Source organism: Cornus florida, unplaced genomic scaffold (genome assembly GCF_030987335.1).
Source record: "Cornus florida cultivar Cherokee Brave unplaced genomic scaffold, ASM3098733v1 CherokeeBrave_3.0.0_Hap2_Chr10, whole genome shotgun sequence".
Taxonomy (NCBI): Eukaryota; Viridiplantae; Streptophyta; class Magnoliopsida; order Cornales; family Cornaceae; genus Cornus; species Cornus florida.
In genome coordinates, this window is record NW_026775580.1 from 104,191,002 (window position 1) to 104,214,755 (window position 23,754).

General features: G+C 34.0%; 1 protein-coding gene across 3 annotated transcripts; it reads right to left on the reverse strand.

Annotated features, from left to right (window-relative positions):
- Window positions 1-3,548: 3,548 nt before the first annotated feature.
- LOC132276615 (F-box protein At4g00755) lies at window positions 3,549-18,157 on the reverse strand. Of its 3 annotated transcripts, XM_059778131.1 has the most exons (7): window positions 18,044-18,157; window positions 17,892-17,942; window positions 17,040-17,222; window positions 8,731-9,147; window positions 8,458-8,630; window positions 5,046-5,164; window positions 3,549-4,095 (listed from the first exon to the last, which is right to left on the reverse strand). In XM_059778131.1, the coding sequence occupies exons 3-7, from the start codon at window positions 17,164-17,166 to the stop codon at window positions 3,816-3,818; spliced, it is 1,116 nt and encodes a 371-aa protein (XP_059634114.1). In that variant the 5' UTR covers window positions 17,167-17,222; window positions 17,892-17,942; window positions 18,044-18,157; the 3' UTR covers window positions 3,549-3,815. The 3 variants fall into 3 exon arrangements, with proteins under 3 accessions (XP_059634114.1, XP_059634113.1, XP_059634115.1); XM_059778130.1 differs by lacking the exon at window positions 18,044-18,157 and having other exon boundaries at window positions 17,892-18,037; XM_059778132.1 differs by lacking the exons at window positions 17,892-17,942; window positions 18,044-18,157 and adding an exon at window positions 17,815-17,835.
- Between the last annotated feature and the right edge of the window lie 5,597 nt (window positions 18,158-23,754).

A 23,754-nucleotide genomic window follows, 5' to 3' on the forward strand; every position in this document is an offset into this window, starting at 1 on the left:
TTGTAGAAATCTTTACTGTATTATTGTCTTTTTATGCAGTATTCCATTTTTCAATTTTTATGGAAATTTTGAAATTCATGTGGGGTATGTTTTGAAGGAATTGTAGAAATATTTATTATATTATCCACATTAATTTCAATTTTATGGTGTGCAAATAATCCTGTCTCTCATCGCCGCTTGGAAAATAGCCAACAAATCACAAAAATGAGATTTGTTTTTGAATAGTATTGATTGAAATTTTGAAATTGTATGGAAATTTGAAGTTCATGTGGGGATATGTTTTGAAGGAATTGTAGAAATCTTTATTGTATTATCGTCTTTTTATGCAGTATTCCATTTTTCAATTTTTATGGAAATTTTGAAATTCATGTGGGGTATGATTTGAAGGAATTGTAGAAATATTTATTGTATTATTGTCTTTTATGTAGTGTTCTCAGATGAATCCAGCTTTTAGTCATTAGAATTGGTTTCTTTTTCAGATGCCTTATTTTGAAAGCATGTTTAGTATTCTTAGAGGTGATCCAAGACTTGAATTGTCAATTTTATGACCACCACCATCATCATCATCAGTTACTTGATGAACGTGATTGAAGACTTTTTGCCTACAAACTTGTCAAATCTGTTCTCAGTTAAATGAATTGTAGTACTTGTTTCTGAATTCTCTCTCCTATCATGCTTTCACTCGGATTTTCTGTCAATTTTCTTGGCAACCAAAAGGAAAATGAGAATGCTGCCAAAGGATTTACCCGCTAAAGCCTTTTGATGAAAAAGAGATTTCAAACATTGTGTTTTGTTCTGCTATGGTAGCACCATCAAATATTGGAAAAACTGACGTGACGTCAAACATTTAATTTTGAACTCTAAATTAGTGCTTTCATTCATAATTATGGGGATAAAATGAATAAAAATAATTATTTCTCTATATATAATAAAATATTATATTATTATTTTTTGACATATCAATATCATATCCGTGTTCTTTTTTTTTGGGAGATTTGTCATATAGACTATCCGTGCTTCCTAGACTTCCTCTAAATGCAATCATAAGATGCTTCCTAGACTTCCTCTAAATGCAATTATAAGAGTTCAAAGTTCTTCTAACAGGGTAATTCAAACATTTAAAAGCCAAATATGCACATAGTCTTACTTCTATAAATAATGTAAGTGCTTTTTATACTTAAATCTCAATAATTGAATTGAGGACAATAGTGTCATTTCACATTTGGAGTGTTTTTATAAAAACAAATGGAGTGCATTTATTACCTCCATAGTCTTAAAACTTTAGATTATATATGTATATATTTTGTAGGTAAATTAACTTATACAACTTTGATTATATATGTATATCTATTGTAGGTAAATTAACTTATACACATGTACCCGGAGGTTGAACCATCAATTTCCAAGTTGGGAGATGCATACATTGTATATCCTAATCCAAGAATAATTGAATTGTTTAGTTCCACCCTCTACAGATCAATACAACTGAACAAATTCTAATGGAGTGAGGAGTCATCTTATTATCGTTTTCATTTGATTGATTGGTGAGATATGTATTAAACACAATAAACTTGCATCATATTAATCTAATCAACATTACACATATCCCTTTTTAATCCTTATTTTCATTGACATGATCATATTAATAAAAATACTATTGTTATTTTTCTTGATAAAATATGTTCTGTTCATTAGTAGACTTTAGATGCTTGAAATTCACTTTTCCGTATGTAGAATAATATATATATATATATATATATATATATATATATATATATATATATTTTACTATGCAAATTTATAATATAATAATATAATTAGAATCCTAGTCTAACATAAAAAGAGTTGAAATTTATAATAAAATAATATAATTAGAATCCTACTCTAGTCCTTCTTCAGTAAGGATATACATCGGTCACTTTTAGCCAATCATTGCACAGAGAATGTTTTGACCTTTTTTATATGAATGGACCAATATACCCTTGCCACCTTAGCTGTTTAGTCCTCTAATGTACCAAAAATTACACCTCAAAGCACCGCCGAGACCGAGACCGAGACCGAAACCGAGACCGAGACCGAGACCGCACTTGGTTGATAACCAATTCTCTTCGATCCCCAATCTGCTTATAATGTTGTGGTGCAACTTGAGGTCATAACCAGCTGAAGCTGCTTTGATTTAATTTAACTGATGGTTCACAACTGTGAGATGTATCCATCTTGGAGTTTGCTTCAGAGCAATTTTCCGATAACATCACCTCATTTTGACAGTTGATTTCTACCCCTTTCTAATAGTAATACATGCTGCATTTATACTTCTTATTCTTACATCATGAACTTGATTTACTTACTGATTCATTACATTGCCTCCAAATGCAAGTCTGATGAATATACAAGTTATATAAACATCCACACACACACACACACACACATACACATGCATATTTATATATTTTTATACTTGTCCTGCTGCCTGATACAATTGTTAGGGACATATTAATTTTTGAAAATAAAGATGAAACCATGCTTCCTAACCAGCCTCACATTAAAAATTAGGGAGCACATGGTACTGCTGATCTTTGTTTGCATTATCTTTCTTCTTTTTGTGTTTTCACTGGCAAATTGGTGAAAAAGGAAAACACATTAATGCAATGTTGCTATGCTATTATTTTTCAAATTGTTGTCTTGCTACAATTAGTTAGAAAAAATAGATATATATATATATAGATGTATATGTATATGTATATATGTATATATGTATATATATATTTTGTCATGCTTAACATGGCCTGAACCAAACAAGCATATAACACCCATATAACACATTTACATTGATTATTTAACACTCCCGTGTAACACATTTAAATTGATTATTTAACACTCATACAATATACTACTTGTGTAGTCTATTTGAAGCACAATGCATCCAAAATTGCACCTGAGAAAATCCTGATTCCATATGGATGTAAATACGAAGTCATCAATCAACCATTTTGCACTACTCTTTGATTCCAAAAGTCGAGTTGGTGGTTGTGTGCTACAATTTTTTTTTTTTTTTTTTTTGTGGAAGATAGTTCTCCGTATAAATAAAAATAAAAATACAAATTTGCGAAAGTGAATACGTTACCTAATGTCCATTTGTAGTGCCAATCTACAAGTTGACACTTATCCTTTTTACACTTATTGATTCAAAATGCAATGACTTATTTTCTTTTTTAAGAAAAGGAGAGTGGGCTAAAAAGAAAAGAAAAAAATAAATACAGTAGAAAGGCAGTCATTTTCCTTTTTCTCGAAAAATATTCGTAAAAATATCTATTTTACTGTTGGTGATGTGACGCTGTAAAGGATTCTTAATGCTTTTTATTGAATTAAAAGGGGAACTCAACAAGACCACAAAGTGTGATGTAACTTGATATTCATAACTTGTGTGAAATATTTGAATATTCTCAAAATTCACGTAATTGAGCTCTGGGATTTGCAAGCAAACTTGAAAGCTTTCAGTATGGTGTGACATCCAAGTAAAACCTGTAAAAGCACCTAATAGATTACCATAAGATAATGCAATATTTCATTTAACATATATATATATATATATATATATATATATATATGAGGATAACTAATTGTGTTTGCTCTCCATTTGAGAGATGGTAATCATAGGTTTTATAACAGTAAACACGTTTGACACCTACACATGAAGGTAAGATTACTAACGGTGTCGAGTTCACACAGCTGTGGGGGGATTTGGCAGAGCTGAGAAATTAACCGAGAGCGATATTCAGATGAGGGAAGCCGAAAAGAAAATTTGTTACAGAAATTCAGAAAATAAGCATTTCATCCAAGTCATTGTCCTCTTCATCCCATTCCAAAGCCTCCATCGCATCGACATCCACACCTGGTGCATTTCCACGCAACATATTTAGCAACTGCTCCAAATTTCTATGCACCCAATTTGATGGCGTCGCAGGCAACTGAGAGGGATCACCAGGCTCATCCCCGGGAGGAAGGTAAGTCAACAAAAATTTTCCAGAGCGATCAATGATTTTAGCATTAAATGGTGGACATAATGACCGCCCCTTAACTTGAACATGTGACACACTGCAATAAAAGGCAACAAAGATTAAGAACTAGTCATGATGTTCTACATAAATTTTTTTGTCATGGATCAAATGTTCTCCATAAATTTTAATATAAAGGAGACAATAACAACAGTGTGATCAAATGATCTAAAATAAACCATTTTAAGTTGCTATCAAACGAGACAAGAACAACAGTGTGATTAAATGATCTAAAATAAGTCATTTTAAGTTGCAAAGATAGCCTCCACATAGGATTAGGACACAATGTAAAGGTCATTTTTTCTTGTTTTAAATTCAACGATTTGGGTCAAGAAGACATGGTGATGGTGACCCCTAATAGGTCCATGCATGGTGACCCCAATGGGTTCAGTGCTGCCATGCTTGTGGCACAATTCAGTATCGGTCTCAAAATGCAACAAAATACAAAACCACATTTGACAATTTAAAAAATACAGTACAACAGAAAATATTGATCGATAAACAGTTTTTGAGCAATCACATTTATACAACGAACAATATGGAACATTTAAGCAAAGAAAACACTGGAGGCGTCAAGGAAAAACATTAGAGGTTTCATTAGATTTTTTTTCATTCCACATATCAGTGGATTTGTAATTACTCAATCTGTTACATAACATCTGACCAAAACCAATACCCATGGCATTGACCAAAACTATAAGCCGGTATTGTGGCTGAGCTCAAAACCGTGCATTTTTCTGAATGTTATATAAACAGAGGTTCGGTGCAGAGACATTATTATATAGGGTCTTATAAGGGAAATTAACATGTTGATAAGCAGAACCGTCAACGGGGTGTGATTAATAATGGGCAAAAAATAAAAATTATTCTACAGGGTTTTGAATCTGGCAAGAGAAACTAGCATGTTAACAGGCTGAAAAAAAACCCACATTATGATGTGTAAGGATTACCAAACTATCTGACTGGGAAAAATGAAAATACGTGACTGACCATATATAGAATAAGCCATCCATTTGTTGTCTCTGAACCCTACCCAACAGTTCGATTTGTAAAAATCCACCAATGCAAAGAACAGGTTCCGGCAGTTCGAACGTCTGTAAGCGATTTTCCTGTTTGCAGAAAAGTCAGTTAAATATCTAACTATTCTAAGATGAACATATGAGCATCTACGCCAAAAGGAAAAATGGCATGTGAAACAGGCGAAAAGGTGAACAATGTCATAAATCAGCTAGATGTTAAGGAAGACATTTCAAGCAGATAGACATAAATCGTAGTAATTAGTCATCGTGGCTAAATGCCAACTTCAAATGAGGTTCCTAACAATTACAGGGACTGACCTGTGGCTTTGATTTGAAACTAAACTGCCTTCCTGTTAAAGCTGCTGGATGGACGGAGTTTAACAGAATTTATGCTTTTTATATTGGCCCTTAAAATTTAACAGATTTTTTTAAAATCAAGAAACACGTAAATACACCCTCATCATTTCCCCCAATTTATCACTCCAAGCTCCAACAAGAAAAGTCAAATAAAAATCCCATTCACCACATACTACCTCCACACCCAACATGAACCAAAGCTAGGAGCTGTCAACTCCATCATCAACCCAAAACCCCACCTCACAACCTTATTTGAAAATCACCCATCATCACCAACGTTCCAGAAAAAACACCACCACCACCCACAGCATTTAACCAGCCCCACCATTAAATCAAAACCCAAACAACAATTAACAAAAACAGCCACTTTAAGCTATCTCCATCCATTTCCTTTAGTCACCAACCAAACCGATGTTATCACCATTCCAGTGCAAAAACACAACCAACATCCACAACGCCTAAACACCCACGTGATTCAACCAAGACCTGACTAGCAATTAAAAACCATTGCCGCCATTCCCACCAATTAAAAAACACCCCCACCTAGTGCAAAAACACCACCAACACCCACAGTAATTGTGACAACCGCCATAAAAAGACAAAGAGGAGGATTCATCCGTTCAGTAGCAGGGCCATAGTGAGAATGGTGCAGTTGCTGCTGATTAATGTAAAAAGCTCAAATGATACTGTTGTGGTGATGGGGAAAAATCAAGTTCGGGCTGAAAGGTTTGAATTTAGGATAGTTAAATCCAAACCCTGCACTGAATTTAAATGTTGATTTAAGGGAAGAGGCAAAATAATTATATCAATTTCAACTGGAATGTTACTGGTGATTTTGCATTTAATGAAACGTTATAGTGATCGACCGGTGGCTTTGGGGGGTGGTGTAGAGTGAGAGAGAGAGGAAAGCATGGCACTTGTACCTCTCTACCACCTGAACAATCACGAGAAACCGCGACCATATTTACCTGGCTTCTGCAACAGTGGTGCCGATTAATGGACTCATTGACTCCGTGTCCACCGGAAGTCAGTAACCTTCGTCACTGTCAGCATTTAGTACTCTCTCGATAGCTTCAATAATTCACAGAAAGCCTTTGGTGTAATGAACTGCAAGCCCTTCAGAAAGAAAGACATAATACAAAAAGAAAGGTTTGGTTGCAGGAACCGACAGTAACTAAGGTTACAGGGCCGATGCTGCCGGTTACCGGGAACCACAAGGTTACCGGATTTTAACTATTCCACGTTTAACTAAGGTTTGGGAAATTTGAAAGATAACACAAATATCAAGTCATCAACAGAAAGAAAGTGATTCGAACCCTCTGTACGAATAACTCGTACAACAGAAATAGAAGCTCCGGGCTGGTCATCTCGCCTGCTCAAAAAATGAGATGACAGGAGCACATTCATGAAAATAAATTAAGCCTTGTAGATGTTGATTAGTGTGCATATAAAATCCTGGACAAGGTACTAAAAGTGGTACACATGTAAAAATAAGAACATATGTAGGAGTTTTTATATAATGTAAAACTTATGTAACCAAGTTTCGAAAAGATTATCCTGATAGCTAAGCACGGATTTTTCTTGATGGAGTTGCCTAACACACTTCTTTTCTGAACACATGGGAGGACATATATGGCATGTTTTATTGCAACCACTCAGAGAAACCACAGTGAGACGAAAATGGGTTAGTCAACCCTATTCTAAGCTGAGTTTGAACATGGTTTACCAAGCTCATGGCAAGCATGAGCGAACATTGAACACAATTTTATCAACCGAGCAGGTTGAACAGCCTAGTTTTCAGTCTAAGTTTATTTGCAGCCCTAGGTACAACATGGACAGTTTCTTATCTTTCTTAAGACATAATTGATCTTATAAAGTTGTTCCTCCAAAAAAAATTAATCTCCAAATACCCCGAAATCATTAATTGTAGAACTATTATATATTAAGTGAAAAAAAGGCAAACCCAGTGCAAGAGGCTCCCGCCATTGCAGCAGATATACGCAACCTTACCTCCACTTGTTTCCTTGCTTTGAATTCGTGACCTCTAGGTCACAATGGAGCAACCTTGCTGTTGCGCCAAGGCTCGCCCTCATATTAAGTTACTTTATGATTTTCATCAACAAAAAGAAAAATTCATAATTATAAGATTATCAACATAAATATAAGAGATGCATACACATTACATACTTCCAAGAAAGATCAGCTTTTTTCTAAAAGGACTCATTAAATATAATACAAGGTAAAAAAGAAATTCCAAATCTCCATCTTTATCACTTGCAAATTAATTAGAGGGTCCATCACCCAGTGTGGTCCCCCAGTAAATCAAGGGTGTGGTCCCCGTTAATATAGGGTGTTGGGACTTGGGAGGGGTGGACCAGATGCAAATTAGTAGTGCTGGAAACTTTTATAGTAGATACACATATATACATAATTTTCTATCTAACTAAGACACTACCAAAAAAAATCTAAAAATTTATTAGTTACAAGTAATAGAACTATTAATTATCCACCACATAAAGAATATGGTTTGTCAAACACATATTAATTAATAGACATTATTCAGTTATAAAATATTAAAAAATTGGATGGTTAACCGTAGACCTTTTTTACTAAATAAGAGCTAAATAGGTTTCCCAACCAAACTATAACATGTCATTATTTCCATCATTGTCGATACAATAGACTAACAGAAGGAGAAATTCACTACCAACAAAAGTAAAAGAAAAAGTAATTTCAAAAATCACAATGGAGATCCATGTGAATATCTGTGTAATTTCCCCTAGTACCAGTAAGGGTGACAACTTAACACTTGTTTGACCTTAAAAAAAAAAAAATACACTATTTTTCAACTACTGTAAGCTGTCTGGATTTCAAGTTACGAGTTATCCGTTGAAACAGTTAAAAGCCGTTACAAGCAAATTGGCAGACAACTCTTAGCTGGTAAACAACACATATTCATACTATGATCAAGAACAAGAGAAGGAATTTATTGTTTTGCAAAACAATATTCAGGTACAAAAATTCACCTGAGTCATTGGGAACTCTTGTGAAGTATATGTCCAGACAAACTTATCATCAGCTGGTTGCTGCAATGGCAAATCAATGAGATCACTTCCCATATCCATTGGAGATTTGAGATGACCCACCCGAAATCGCACAGATTTGGCCGAGTATATGGGAAAGCCCCACTGAAAGTAAGCTGTATAGGGCCAAAAATTTATCACAACAATAGGCATTTCAACCGTAAAAACACAGTGAAAGAGTACATTACTATTTGTGGAGATTTTCAAAACAATAACCTTGGAAAGGTTGTAAGCTGATTTCAGTAACAACACAAAGTTCGGCCGTTAATTTATATATTAGCGTCTCAGGCACAGCAGGATTACTCTGTCCTGTGCTCGACCAATATGAGGCCCTTCGGTGAATTCTGTCCCTTGGATCTAGAGTATGAAGTATGCTTTCTTCTGGATAATTGTCAGTACTCGAAGCACTAATAGCCTCCGCTATGCAGTCACTTTCTGCAAATGTTGTGAGGGCTCGAACTAGAGAGGCATAGACCCTGTGGTCGCTCTCAAGAGTGCCCCATTCCATGGAAATGCTTGATCCAACATTCACAGGTTCTTTCACCTCATGGCTTGGATCCATGACACAAGCAACACTAGAAAATTGAGGAAACATTCTCAAACACAACTGCTTACAAAGTCCATTTGCAATCACTGCAGAAAAAAACAAAGCCATCAGTATTTCTCAGCATTATCTATTCTTTTCAAAACCAACAGACCAGTTATCTCAAATTTCCTTAGCCTTGATATGCTTAGAACCACAAAACAATTTAACCCATAGAACATAAGAATTATGTGATAAGAGGAAACATAATCCAAAAAAATAATAATAATTATCTTTGGGGGTTTCAGGTCATGCAGACACTAGGAGGGAGGGCAGAACCAGAAAACTTCTTCATTGAACAAAGGTAAAAATAATGTAGGCTAAGCCAGTATGAAAGACATGGTTGCCTATGTAACACTAAAGGTAAGAAAAAAAAAAAAAAAAAAAGTGAACAATTTGTTTCCTACGACTCTAAACAAAGATTCAAGAAAGGTTATAAAAAATAAAATATAAATAAATATATAAGTACTCTCTGTGGCTTTATTAAATTCTTAAGCACGGGCTGATTACCTTAAGCTGCATTGATTGACTGGAAGGAAAGGAAATGAAAAGAAAAATATAACTGGTTTCCTTTCACTTTCAATGTGTGTGGTTGTCAAAAGTTTTGTAACAATTTTCCTAAAAGAAAATCTTTCCGCAAATCCTGTCCTGTACATATTACAAGATTACACAACAGGGGAAGTTTCAGCTTTAGTGGTGTTTGGGATTGCTTCTCTACCGATGAAAAGCACTTTCATTTCAAAAAATTGCGGCTAAATATGTTTGGTGAAAAAATAAAGCACTTATAAGTGGTAGAGGTTGTCAAAAAAACGCGTTTAAGTGAAGCTAGGAATTGTAGCTTTTAAAATTGCGTTGCGTATAGAGGGTTATCATTTTAGGTAACTAATTTTTTTTAGACAATGTAATCCCTTTCTTTTTTTATAAATACAATTTTGTCCCTGTTACAAACAAATAGCAAACGAATATCCTAATTTTTCTAGAACTCTACAAACATTATATTATTAAATTTCATTTTTAGATAGCATATGAATGAGTTTGCTTATTTTACTATATTATTTGAAGATCCCAAATCAAATACAAATTAATAATCATTAAATTATGTTTAACTTATTAATATTTTAGTACTAAATAAAAATAGTATATCATAAACAAAATATGTGATATTTAAAAATAAAAAAATAAAAACCAATACAAGTTGATCTTCATAAATTATTGAACGCAGTGGAATTTTATAATATTTATGCTGTGTTCGGTAGGAAGGAAAGAAGAGGGGTGGAAGGAACAAATTTCCTTTGTTCGGTAGAGATGATATAAGGAAAGAAATGATAATAGGATGCTCCTTCACAATTTTTCATCCACCAAAATATGGGTGGAAGATAGGAGAGAAGACAAGTGAGCCTATTATAGAAGTTTTAAATTACTACATCACCCTTCATAAATATTTAATAAATCCCATAAATAAAGTAGTGATGGGTTTAATGGTAAAAACAACTTAAAAATTTATTTTTCCTTTTATCCTACCAATCAAATTAAATTGTCAGCTTTTTCCATTCTCTTCCATCCAACCGAACAAAAATAGGGAAACACTTAATCTCTTCCCTAGGGATATCTCAATCATCCCTTCTTCTCTCCCTTCCATTCAATTTTTTTCCATCTTACCGAAGGGAGCATTAATATTAAAAAAATAACACATGTTTATTAGTGTAGGGGGGTAATAAAGTAAAATAAGTAATAAAAGTGCTTTATGCAACATTATTACCAAACAAATTTAAAATTGCTTCAAGTATAAAATGTGCTTTATCCAATGTGTTACCAAACGGATAACTGCGTCTTACTGACAACACTTTTATGACAACTCTACTACTAAAAGCACTTTCGACATTCTAATAACAATCCCAAACGGGCTCTTACTCTCCTACAAACTTTCACAAATTAAATAGAAGTAGGAAAAACATCTTTTCATATTTTTCCTTAATTTAATTTTCTAAGGAATCAATTTGATGCATAATATTCCGAACAACCAAACGAAGTTTTGAAGTTTCTAATCATGTAGCCCTTCAAAAAAATAACAATATGGCACGCATAAGTCATAACATAAATCCTGAATCCAACCGATCAATTGTTAGCAATTATGCTTTCTAATTACTAAAATAGTTCATAGAAGGAAACTGTGGTTGCTAAGCCAGTAGATTCAATATAATTAATGAGCAGCTAACATATTTAAGAGGAAGGCCTTCACAAAGACTCAAGCAAATAACTTTCTCCGGCTTAACTTCACAAAGACTCAAGCAAATAACTTTCTCCAGCTTAATCTACTATAAATGGGAGGAAAGGAAAGGAGTAGATTGTCTTTCCGCAATGAGAATGAAGGCAAATTCCACATCTTGTATGATTTAGAAAGACAAAAAATTCAAAACCTATGAGCTATAAGGATCCGGACACATAACAACATAATCAGCCTATTTGGGAATTGGGGTCTTAATAGTTCAACTGAAACTTCTTTTTTCCCCTTTTTGGACAGGTGAGTTACTTAAGTTGTGTTGAATGTAAATAATCTACAGGGAGCAGGGAGCCTTTCTTGTTCCCCAGTTCACTAATCTTTTGCTTGTTAGGAAATTTTCATTTTGCCAAGTTAAATTCATGATTGTAATTGAGGCCTTGCAGCTTGTTTCACATTCATTTTTCGTTTATAATAGTATCAATTATATACCCCAAAAATTATTGGAATATGGTGTCATTGCTTTCTATTACAACTAGAAGCACAATGTGAGATGTGATTGTGTGTGTGTATAATTGACTGGGTATTAAGGGATTAGTCCCAAATGGTGACCAGCCCCCTAGGCAGAAAAGGTGGATTGACTTTCTTTATATGTAAATTATCATTTTAAAGTGGTGTGGTGTCATTATTGCATCACCACGAGCATGCAATAAGACTTGAAATCACATAAACACTATCTCCCAACCAAGCTGAATGCTTGTTTGCAACTTTGCTTTCAGTTAATGTTATTTTATCACATTAAACTCTAACATAGAGCCTTACCTATGTGCAAATTGTAAATGGGTCAATGGGACAAATTATTAATCTTTACGACATCTTTTGGATTTTGTGGATAGCTTGAAATTATAGTGTCACTTTGGCGTTTTTCGTATTCCTTTGGGAGCGCTCCCCTCTTGAACGTCTTAATGACATCTTACTTTTCAAAAAAAATATATATATATATACCTATGAGCAAATTTAGGTCATTTTAGAATTTCAATACTGGACTAGTGTTTTCCTCAAAGGCTGATCATAATGTTTATTCCACCAATACAATCCCCCAAACTTGAATATATCAAGATGAAATGAAACTATTCCAAGTCTCAATAAGCCACGTCATTATTAAAATAAAATGAATAAGATTTAGCACCGCGCAATTCACCTATTTTCAAGTAATGATATAAATTTAGCATGTCCATGAATTCTCTAAGTTTCAAAGCTATGTTACATGAACAATATCATATGTGTTAGGTGTGGGTGCGAACAGTGACAGAGACGGGAATTTATTCTATATGACACATTGAGCATGATAAAAATAAAATAAAGAAAATAAAAATCCAACCAACATGACAACTAATAGTGCTCCAAATCAAAAAATAGAAGTGCAGTAAAAGATTCAAATAGTGTCACAATTTGCAAAAAGAAAAAAAAAAATAAAAAAAAACAGTAAAAAAATTCAACATCATAAAATACTAAAGACATTATCTCCTCCACCTTCTTAAGTGGAAGGTTGAGGCAAAAGTGGGTTCGTTAATTACAACTAGAGGAAAAAATGAAAGAAGAGAAAAAATAAAAATAAAAAGAGGAAAGAGAGAGAGAGAAGGTTACTGCACATTCACATGCATGAGTGCAACAAGAAGAAATTTTAAGGAGAGAAAAATAAAATAAAAGAAAAGAAAAGAAAAATGAGAGAACTTTGAAGGAGAAAAATTAGGATTTGATTGGAGAATGGGAATGCAACAACATTTTTTGAAGGAATCAAAGAAAGTTGAAGGAGAAGAAGAAGAGTAGAAGAGCAAAAGAATGGAAGAATTAGAGAAATATTTAGATTCCCCAAGCAAGCCCAGGTTTTTTCCATCTGTTCAATGGCTCCTTAGTGAACACCCTTATTGTTTATTTTTTTATTTTTATATTATTCTTTATTTCCTAGAGTAAAATGATATGTCAGATAACACAATATTCAACATGGCACTTCACCTGTGTTTGAAGTAATGATATAACAAGGGAACAATAGGCATAACTATATAATAAGCTTGTTATTGAATGTGATTGCCAGGGATGTATTTAACTAGACATGCCAGATGCAATATTACATCACCATCCCAAGTGTTGAGTATCCTCCAACATGGATACTTCACCTCATTTGAAGAATTATGTAACATAACTTCAATAGGAAAAGAGGAGAGGGCGGGAGGGAGGGGGGGAAATATATATATATATATCCAAGGGATTCTTAAAATTTTGGGTTCCGGGGGGGGGTGGGTTGGTGGTTGGGTTTGTTCAAACCATTGAGGAACAATTTATGCATGGCATGGTATTCTATTTTAAGGACATAGAACTTACTTCAAAGAAATATATATATATATATCCAAGGGATTCTTAAAACTTATCCAAACCTTTGGCCACTTTTTCGCTACTAGTGTAACAAAATGAAGGTTTTGATAAAATTATATGCATAAATATAGTATATATCTATTAGTCATAATAATATGTTATATAGACTTACTTTTCCTCACTATGGGTCTTTTTTCAGTATTATTATGATTATTATTATTAAAAAAAAAACCTACTATGTCGATATGCCTGCACACCATAGAACCCATAATCCATGCCTATGTCCATACTCCATGCAATATAGAGATAGAAGTGCCACGTGGAGGGAACATCTATCTGTGCATTTTTTTATGGGGCACTTTCCTGCGTTAACTTAATCTTGCCACGCTAGCTTCCAGACACCTCTTCTATCCAAATAAATGTTCTACAAATTCAATCATGGTGATTCTAATTACAAACTAAACAAAGGGAAACATGCATGCACAAGGAATAGACCAGAAAAGACAACAATAACAACCTCAGAGTCAGAGCCCAAAAACTTACAGTGCTGGATTTAAACCCAAAATCCTCCTCTCCTCCAGTCAAATTGAATCCTCACTAAAATACAATTGGAAAACCAAAATCCTCCTCTCCTCTCCTCCAGTCATTTTACAATTGGAAACTCAAGATTGAAAAAATATATCTTCCTCTAGAAGGCATGAAAGACGACCCAAATGTATTTGTTAATAATGCTCAACCAAGAACCTGATATTCCCCATCGCCCACTGAGGCGTTGTCTCATAATTTCATTGCCACTTCAAAATGCAAGAATAAGCAATCAACTAAGTACCTTATCATCATGATTTAAGATATCTGATGCACCAACTCAAAAATATGAAAAACACTTTTCCAACTATATGTGATGCTCACTAGGCTACTTCTCAAAACATCCCCTATGGCAATTACTTGTACAGTTATTCCCTCTTAAATAGACCTTCAGATTCAACAAAATCTCTTATTTTTCTGAAGAAAATTTTGCAATCAAGGATGTGTTCTCCTAGATTCCTACTGGTTTCAAGAAAAATCTGTGTCGCGTACTTTAGATATGACACACTGATTGGATAAATTTATAACCAATTATATGTGGAAGGAATAGTTCATGATAAATTGTTAAAAGTTATTCTCCTTGACCTCCCCATAAGAAATTCCTAACAAAGCAAAACCATGGCTCAGTTTTTCTTATGGCCGTGTTTGCCACCCTGAATTTACCATGGTACACCCCTCTGGTAATTTGAGCTCTCTCCACCACTGCTGCCACCCCCCACACACTCTCCCCTCTCCATAACCAAGACCACCACTGCCCAGCCACGCCCACATTCTCTCTCCTCTCTACTCTCATACATATATGTATGTATGTATGTGTGACCCATGTTATATATATGATCTGTAACGATTTAGATCTATACATACACTATCTAAAATTTACAATCATAAACATATATGGGTTGTCCAGTGGGATTCCACAAGTAATCGGGAAGCTTCAAAACTTTGAATACACTAGTTCTTCAGGTGAATGCATGTTAGGACAGTTAGCTCCTGAGCTTTGTCAGTTGAAGAACTTGAAATCTATGGATTTGTCTAACAACAAGTTGTCCGGCAAAATGCCAACCTCATTTGCTGATCTGAGTAACTTCACCTTTCTCAATATGTTTCAAAACAAGCTTCGTTGGTCACAACTAGAGTTCAAGGGTTGGACATTGATCACTCTCACCAACTTCTTGTTTAGTCCGATTTACAAATCTCTTGCTTGGTACGATTCACTGACTCGGATTCGAATGGGAGAAGTATCTTAGTGTGCCGATTCTGCATAGGGGCTGTTTAGCTTGCCTAAACTTGTACAAGTTGAGCTTCAAGACAATCTTCTCTCGGGAGGGTTTCCTGCGTGTCAATCTAGGGGCGATTAGACTGTCGTATAGAAATAGTAAAGCTTTCTTTTTTTCACTTCTATCTCCTCCCCCCTTCTCTCCTTGTCTCTCTCTCTCTCATCTGAAATGTCATTAACCTAAATTTCCAGCTTCTTCTTCTTGACAGAGAACCAAGAGAGGAGAGAGGAGGAAGGTGGTAATTGACGTAATGGAATAAATTATTGGAAAAAAAATATATATATATATCATGAAAAATAGGGTTAAATGTTTTAATTTTACAATCGTTAATAGGAATAAAGGAGTAAATTTCTTTCATTGAAAGGCACTTTTCGTATTTGAAAGAAATTGTTTAATGGCATTAATGATCCTTTAACAGAATGTGAGTTTACTCTGATTTCACTAAACCTCAGGGGACGTTGATCAAATTTTTTTCAAAAATTTGGATCCAATGGTAATTAGCCCAAACGTATTGGGAATGGGTAATTTAACCTAAATTTTAATGTTAAAATAGATATACAACCATGAATTTCTTCTCGTGTTCAGTACATTGAGTATGATCTCAAAAGAACAAAGTATATGGACATTTTGACCAACTCAAATGGCACATACACTATTCACTTCTCTTAAAGGAGGTAATCCTTCACTTACACTTCTTTATGATTAACACAGTTCCAATATTTATATCCTCTTCTTCATGAAATTTATAAGAAATTATTCATGAACTAATTTGTTAATCCAAATTTCTAAGTTATCTCATCCATTTCAACCATGGTTAACAACGTGTATGCATGTATGTATGGATATATCATATATGTATATATATGTGTGGTTATTCGTGTATCAGTGTTATCAAAAGTTCAAGGCGCTAGAGGTCCTTTGGAGCCTAGGTGCAATGCGCAAGGTGAGACGCGCGCATGAGTGAAGCGAGACGCACGCATGAGTGAAGCGAGACGCACAATTGAAAAATTAAATTACTATTAAAGCATATTCATAATCCATATTAAAGGCGCAAATGTTGTCATAGTCACACCTGGGCACACAACATGAACTAGTGTTGAGCTTATATGAGCCTGGAGCCTAGGCATACATTTGACAACACTGTGATGTATGAATGGTACTGGAAAATGTCTCAAACTGTACTTCATCATTAATAAGAATGATGAGACAAAACCAAAGCATAAAAAACTATATCACCAATCAGCATTCCAAATGCACTGTGTGGTAAGCTGGATAACAATTTGTTTAACATGATCATCTAGATCACCAGCACTGTTCAGTTTCAAACCAGTAAAAGTAAACATGCCAAATAAGCACATCATAAAAATTAAAGCTAGTCAGAGAAATGTCCAAAAACATTATAATAGATGTATAAAACCATGTGCTCATAGAAACAAATGCACATGAACCATTGTAGCATGTAATTGACAATTCAACAAGTGTAACTTACCAAAATGGCGCCAGAAGCGCGAGACAGAGCTAGCACGGATGAGATCAGATGGATCATCCAGGCACGTTAAAATCTTTAGTGACATGTCAGTTTGAAGCCATTGCAAGAAATCAACAGGAGCATCCATTTAAAATGATCAACCAGGATTATATCAAAGGCCGTCGTCTTTTCAAAACTCAAAACCTGATTTAACATTGCGGTCACAAAATTAGAGCATTAAAAAGAACATATAACCCAAAATTCAGACAGAAAAAATATATAAAAACTGATGAGTTCGATCGCATTCTTGGTCATTGAACTTGATATGCATTACAAATTTATTATCTAAAAGAAAAAAGAAAAAAAAAATCGTATTAGAACACTGAAGTGATAACATTATAGCAAATTATAAATTAATAGCCCACCATAAATCTATGGTATAAATTGAAACTTTCTGGGCGTTTACGAATTACGAGGATAGTAATTGAATGGCTCAATTGATTTTTTTTTTTTTTTTTTGGTCGATTTCATCTGAAAGGGACCATTTGAGATAAAAATAATGGAAAAACTAAAAGAATAGGATTCTCAAATTTATAGCATGAATTTTTTCCCAGAAAGTTAACAGTTTATGATCAAAATCCGAAAATACGACGAATATACTGGCAAAAAACAAAATTGCAGAGAGTGATCAAATTCAGAGATTCAATTCCGTACGAACATCAACTGAACATAAAATTTATAACTGTGCTAGCAGATTTTCGAACTAAAAATTGCATAGGTTAGAGAAAAAAAAGACCAGAGCACACAAATCCAGAGAGAGGGAGTGTGTTTCGCGAAGACAGACACGCTGTTACAAAAAGGTACGGATTTTACCTTTATCACGCAGAAAAAAGGTGTATCTCAAGCCAAACGCCCAAAAGAACCCTAGAAAAAAAGGATCTATTCATGTACGTGGATATGTGTATATATAGGTACTGTATATAAAACTTGTAGAGAGAGAAGGTAGAGGCGTTGCAGTGTCTTACAAAAGGGGTTATTGTCGCCCACCGATTAATTATTCCGGAAGACGTAGATGGAGACATTTTGCTGGAGGTAATCTATATGGTTTTATATAAATATGTATATATATATCTTACTCCAATGTAAATCAATGTGACACTCCATTATTATAACCCAAAAATCGAATGTAACTAAGTGTCCTTGTCCAAAAACTCCGTACTTGCCAAAATAATGAAATATATACTCACTTAATTTGAAGCAATTGAATAGTTGGCCCAAGCCCAATTAGAAGTGTAATTTGAAAAAGTTGGTCAACCAAAACAGTATTTAGATGGTTTTGGATATGTATATATAACTCATTAAAAGACTACTCCGTACAGGATAGCGACAACAACCAAAACTATTCTGGGATAATGGTTCTGTAATAATCATTGGAGAAATTTACCAATTCGTGACAGATTATTTCTCTTTTTTTTTTTTTTCTCCCTCCACAATTGTACAAAATCTATCATTTATAGATTATTATTTATTTATTCTTCTTACATACTCAAAAGTTTAAATTAACAATTAATAGATACGATTATAAGGTGTTAAAGTATCAAATCTAATTTATTTAGGTTTCAAAACATTACAAAATAAATGGGAAATGATACCATGTTATTAGATCTTTCACTTATGCTGTATGGACTTGTTTTGTATCAAAGTATGGACTTGTTTTGTATCAATTTCTCAAAGGCTCATATTAAATAAATATTCAACTTGAATTTCAATTATCAAGGACTTGTGACTTAATGTATCTTCGTACTCGGTGGTGAGAATTTGAGTTTTTAAAAAATATAATGAGTATATGAGTAGTGTGTATTTTTTTTGCTGATGAAAAAAATATATATATATATTAGCTGAACCAAATACCAGTAAAAAAAAAGTAGCTGAACCAAATACCAGTTATAGTTTTTAAATTTCTTGTCCTTTTTTGCAAGAATGAACACATGATGTCTATTTCACAGTGGTCACCAAGCTTTTGAAGATGGGAATATTATTCAATCAGGAACGGGAACCTGCCCTTAATTTTTGGACCTTTTCTTTTTGGCTAGATTCACAAGAATCGATACTTTTCAAACTTATCTAAATTATTTGACTAATTTTTCTCAAAAGTCCCTTGATTTTTATCAAACATGTTCCAATTATTGACTAAAAAATATAAAATACAAAGTCAAATCAAATATCTGAATTATGAATCTGATCTGTTTTTCTTTTTTCTTTTTTCTCTTTTCACTGAGTAATCTAAATTTTTGGTTTAATTTTTAATTGACTATTTATACCAAATACAACTAAGTAGAGGGTTTTATTTTCTTATTTGTTGCATAATTGACCAATTAAAATAGTAAGTTTATCAATTCACTGCAATTATTATGTATAAGAATCATTTATTTTTTTTAATAATTTCAGGAGGGACAAAGGTAATGTTTTATAAGTGTATATATCATAATGACAAAATAGTGAGGTAAAATAGTGAAAAAATAAATTTCGGGGGCAATTCCCCCATACAACGTGGGTCCGGTCCTGATCCAAGGCAAACAATGTTATATTGTGGGTGCATCACTCTTTTGCGATCTCATGAACTAAACTTTGTTGCACTTTGCATACAATCTTTTGGTCTAATTTTTTTTTTATGACTGAGATTCTAATATTTAGTTTGAATATTAATTTCACCAAATGCAAATGATTTTTCTTTATTTTAAAATTTTTAAAACCATTATCACAATAAAATAAAATAAAAACACAATAAAATGATACTTAGGCAAAACACTTTAGTCATAAAATCCCTCTGGGCCGAGTCCAGCACGGCCCATCAGCCCAGAGAGAGGCCCAACGACTATCCAGCCCGCTGACTCTCATTCAAGGCCTGTTTTGACCAAGAGATCACCCCAAGAGAAGACCAGGCACGTTTAGGAGGGATGAAGCCCATGTTTTCCCAAGGTTTAGAAAGAGCAAAGGATTTTTAGGGTAAGAATAGACTTCTATAAATAGAATAAGGGCATAAATGTAAAGGATTCGATTGAAATGTAAAAAATTAACTTTCCTAATAGAGAGAGCAGTTTCTTGCACATTCATGGACATAAGTATATTGAGTGTAGTCATCACAATGCACCCTTATCCGTCCATTTCGACAGAGTAGAGTGTTCGGCCTAAATATCATTCATTATTCAATACGCTATTTGTCTATCAATATAATTTGCTGATACACGCCATCTGGGCCTAACTTTTGCTACTCAATCGAAGGATCCACTTTGAAAAAGCCTAGGGGAGATTGAGTCTGAAAAAGAAAAAAGAAATATACTTGGCCCAAGAAGGGAAGCTACTGCACGTTCTCATTAAATTAAAAAAAAAAAAAAAATTTGATATTTTTGTGGGATTAGAAATTTCCAAGAATTAAAAGCGATAAGATGGCATCATTGCAGAATAATTTATTTAATGAATTAGTTTAATTAATTGTGTAGTTGACACTTTTTTTTTTAGACGAATCTACTTAGAAGAATAAGAATATGGTTCCACAATCATAAGGTTCCACATCCATATCGAGTGTTGGATGTGGTAAGTTTATAATTTTCTGGGTATCTATCATAGTGTGCATATTAAAGTCTCTGTGATTTCCACATTAATTGAATTAGGGTTTACAGATTTAGCTAGACAGAGCTTGTTCTGGCTTTACCTTTTAACTTCAGAGATGGACTAATTGACATGTTCTTTTTAATGTGGTTTGCTCTTTTTGAACACGTGAAGAAAAGCAAAACCATAGCCGTTGAACATGGGAAAAATAATAGTAACAGAGTAGGATTGTCGAGCCAAGTGGTTCATGTAAGTTTGGTTTGGTAGACATGGTGGGAAATAAGAATCGTTGAGAAAATAATTTTCTATTTTTGAGAATTGAAAATTAAAAAATTGTACAAAAACTTTACAAAACTCTACTTTATTTAATTTTGTAAAAAAATCATTTATAAAAATTTATATTTTTATATAACTGTCTTTATAGTTATATAAAAATAATTTTCTATTTTTTAATTGATAAACGAATCAATTCTCTAAAATAACACTAGTATTTTTCCTCATATTATTTGGATCATAAAGCAATGGAACAGGTAAAAATTGTGTGATTTTGACCTAGTGACTTTGAGTTTCTATTATTATTATTTTTTTTTTGACAAAGAAATCACACGATTTACTTGACATGACTTAGATTTATTTATTGAATTAGGTAACCAATTCACATGCATAACACACAAATTTGTCTCTCTTAGGGTTCCAACCCATCACTTTCCTTTTTAGTAGTATAGTAATATCATCTAATTAGGCCAACCGTAGGTGATTTTTTATTATTATTATTATTATTATTATTTTGCCCTTTTGTAATTTTGTAACTCAAAAACATTTTTCTTTTGTAATTAATCAAGATCTTCGGTTACAAGGAAAGATGCTATACTTTATTGTGAGATGTAATATATGCAAACAATACTCATTCCATTACTTGTATTATATTTTTAAAATATTGATTAAATTGTTTGTATCGCAATGGAGAGAATCTTGAACCCCTTGCAATTTGGTTGGTTTCGTGATGCATACTCCAATAACTTGACAGTGGGCCTTAGTAACATTTTAAGGGCATTTGCATTTCCCTTTTGTCATTCGACATTGACATAATATTGCTTTTTTCATGTACTAACATGCGACTGGGCTACATTGTCAACCAAACACAGCCTTGTTGGACTTCAGAAGCTTGTGTTTAGTAAAAAAAAAAAACAGGTACCGCTCATGGCCCAACCTTTTTGCCTTTAAGTGAGATCTTCTTCGAGTGTAGGCAAAGCATTTCTATCCAAAATTTTGAATCATTTAACTGATTGGTGTTCATTTTTTTTAACAAGACTCGGTTTAGTATGATTTGCAATACCTATCTCTTGGACTTGTCACATCTTAATCAGGAATTAATGTGCATCTCCCCATTATGCCCCCCTTAACAACCTTGATCTTGAAATGTCTGTGGATCTACATTACATTCGATGCTTTTAATTGCGCTTGTCTAGGGAAAATGGGGATGACTATAAATGCATTTCTATTCAAAAGTGGGGAACTACATAGACTTTGAGGTGTACATTTAAAAATAAAATTTTGTTATATTTATTAGGTCCATTCATATATTGTAAATGCTTTTATATACATCACTGTTTGTTTTATTTAACTACTTGAACCCTAACAACCTTAAAATTCTTTTATATCTAAATAATAGTATATATATTAACCTCAAAAATTATAATTGTTGAATATCACATTAGTAGTCCTAAGGGATGATGATTCTAACCATGAATGAGAGACCTACCAAATTGTGAATGATGGGTTTGATTAATAAGGGACACTTTGTTTTTTTTTTTTCCCAATTTATTCGCGGGTTCACGAGACATTCATTTGGAAGCTGGAATAATGGCAACATTGTAAGACCATGTCATGGATGTTGTTAGTCTATTAATGAGAAGAGTTGGTAATAAGCAACCTAGGTTGTGCAATCATGGTTTTAACCGTCAGTGGACCAATTTTAGTTTGTTTTCTGTTGGATGACGTTGTGTTCGTGCGCGTGGAGTACAAACTGCACAATCTTTACCATACCAGACACGTACTGTTGTGGACTTGAGGGGTCATGGGCCCTACCTTTGCTTATGTCAGTGAATATCTACTTAGATTTTGCAAAATTTATACAATCTCCGATCTGGTGGTGCTTATACAACTGAAGAGTCCAAATGGTACAAGTGAAGTCTTGTCACATTCGATCTTGATGACAAGGTAAAATTAGAGTGGGTAAACGTGAGTTAAATATTAGTTTTATTTAGGGGTTAATATTTTTGTATTAAATTATGAATTATTAGTATTTGATTTATTATAATTTGGGTTAATTTCACCTAGACCCCACGAGGTTGGCGCATATTTCACCTAGATGGAAATTTGATTTTTAGCAACCACTTAGACCCCAATTTGATTTTTGGCCTCAAACACATGCGAATTGACTTTTTTACCCTCAAAATTTTAATACTACAAAATATTTTTAATTTTAAATGACATAAACACCCCTCTTTCATCTCTCTCGTCTACGGTCTCTCTCACCCACCCCCTTCAACCACCAACACACCACCTTAAAAAGTGCATAAACACCCATAAACCACTACCTCTGTGATCAATCAAACAAACCAAATCTTACCCCAATCACAACCCCACAATCAACGCCCCTTATTCACAAAATCAGACCATGTAATCAACAACCACAAGAAGGAAAAAATAAATAAATAAATCAACAATCCACAGCCCTGCAAATCAAACCTAAACTCGGCAAGGATGGCTGCCACCAAGACCCACTGGACCCAACAAACCCCACCGGAGACGAATCCGAACCGGAATCGGACTCAAACCATGGTAGAGACAAGCTCAGCACCCCCTCGCCGGAATTGCGCCACACGCTCCAATCGACATCTTCTTGAGGAGAGTAGTTACGGCGTGTTGGAGGTCCTCTTTACCTCGATCGACGGCGATTGGTGACTGTCGATACAGATCTTGACCGTCGGTTGGAGGTCCTCCGGCGATATGCTATTGATTGAAGTTCTTGCGTTGCAGTAAGCTCAGGCTCAGACCGTCCGTATGATGGCGAGCTTGTGGCTTCGGATGATGGTGGCGGCGAGCTCTACGGCGAACCCGAGTC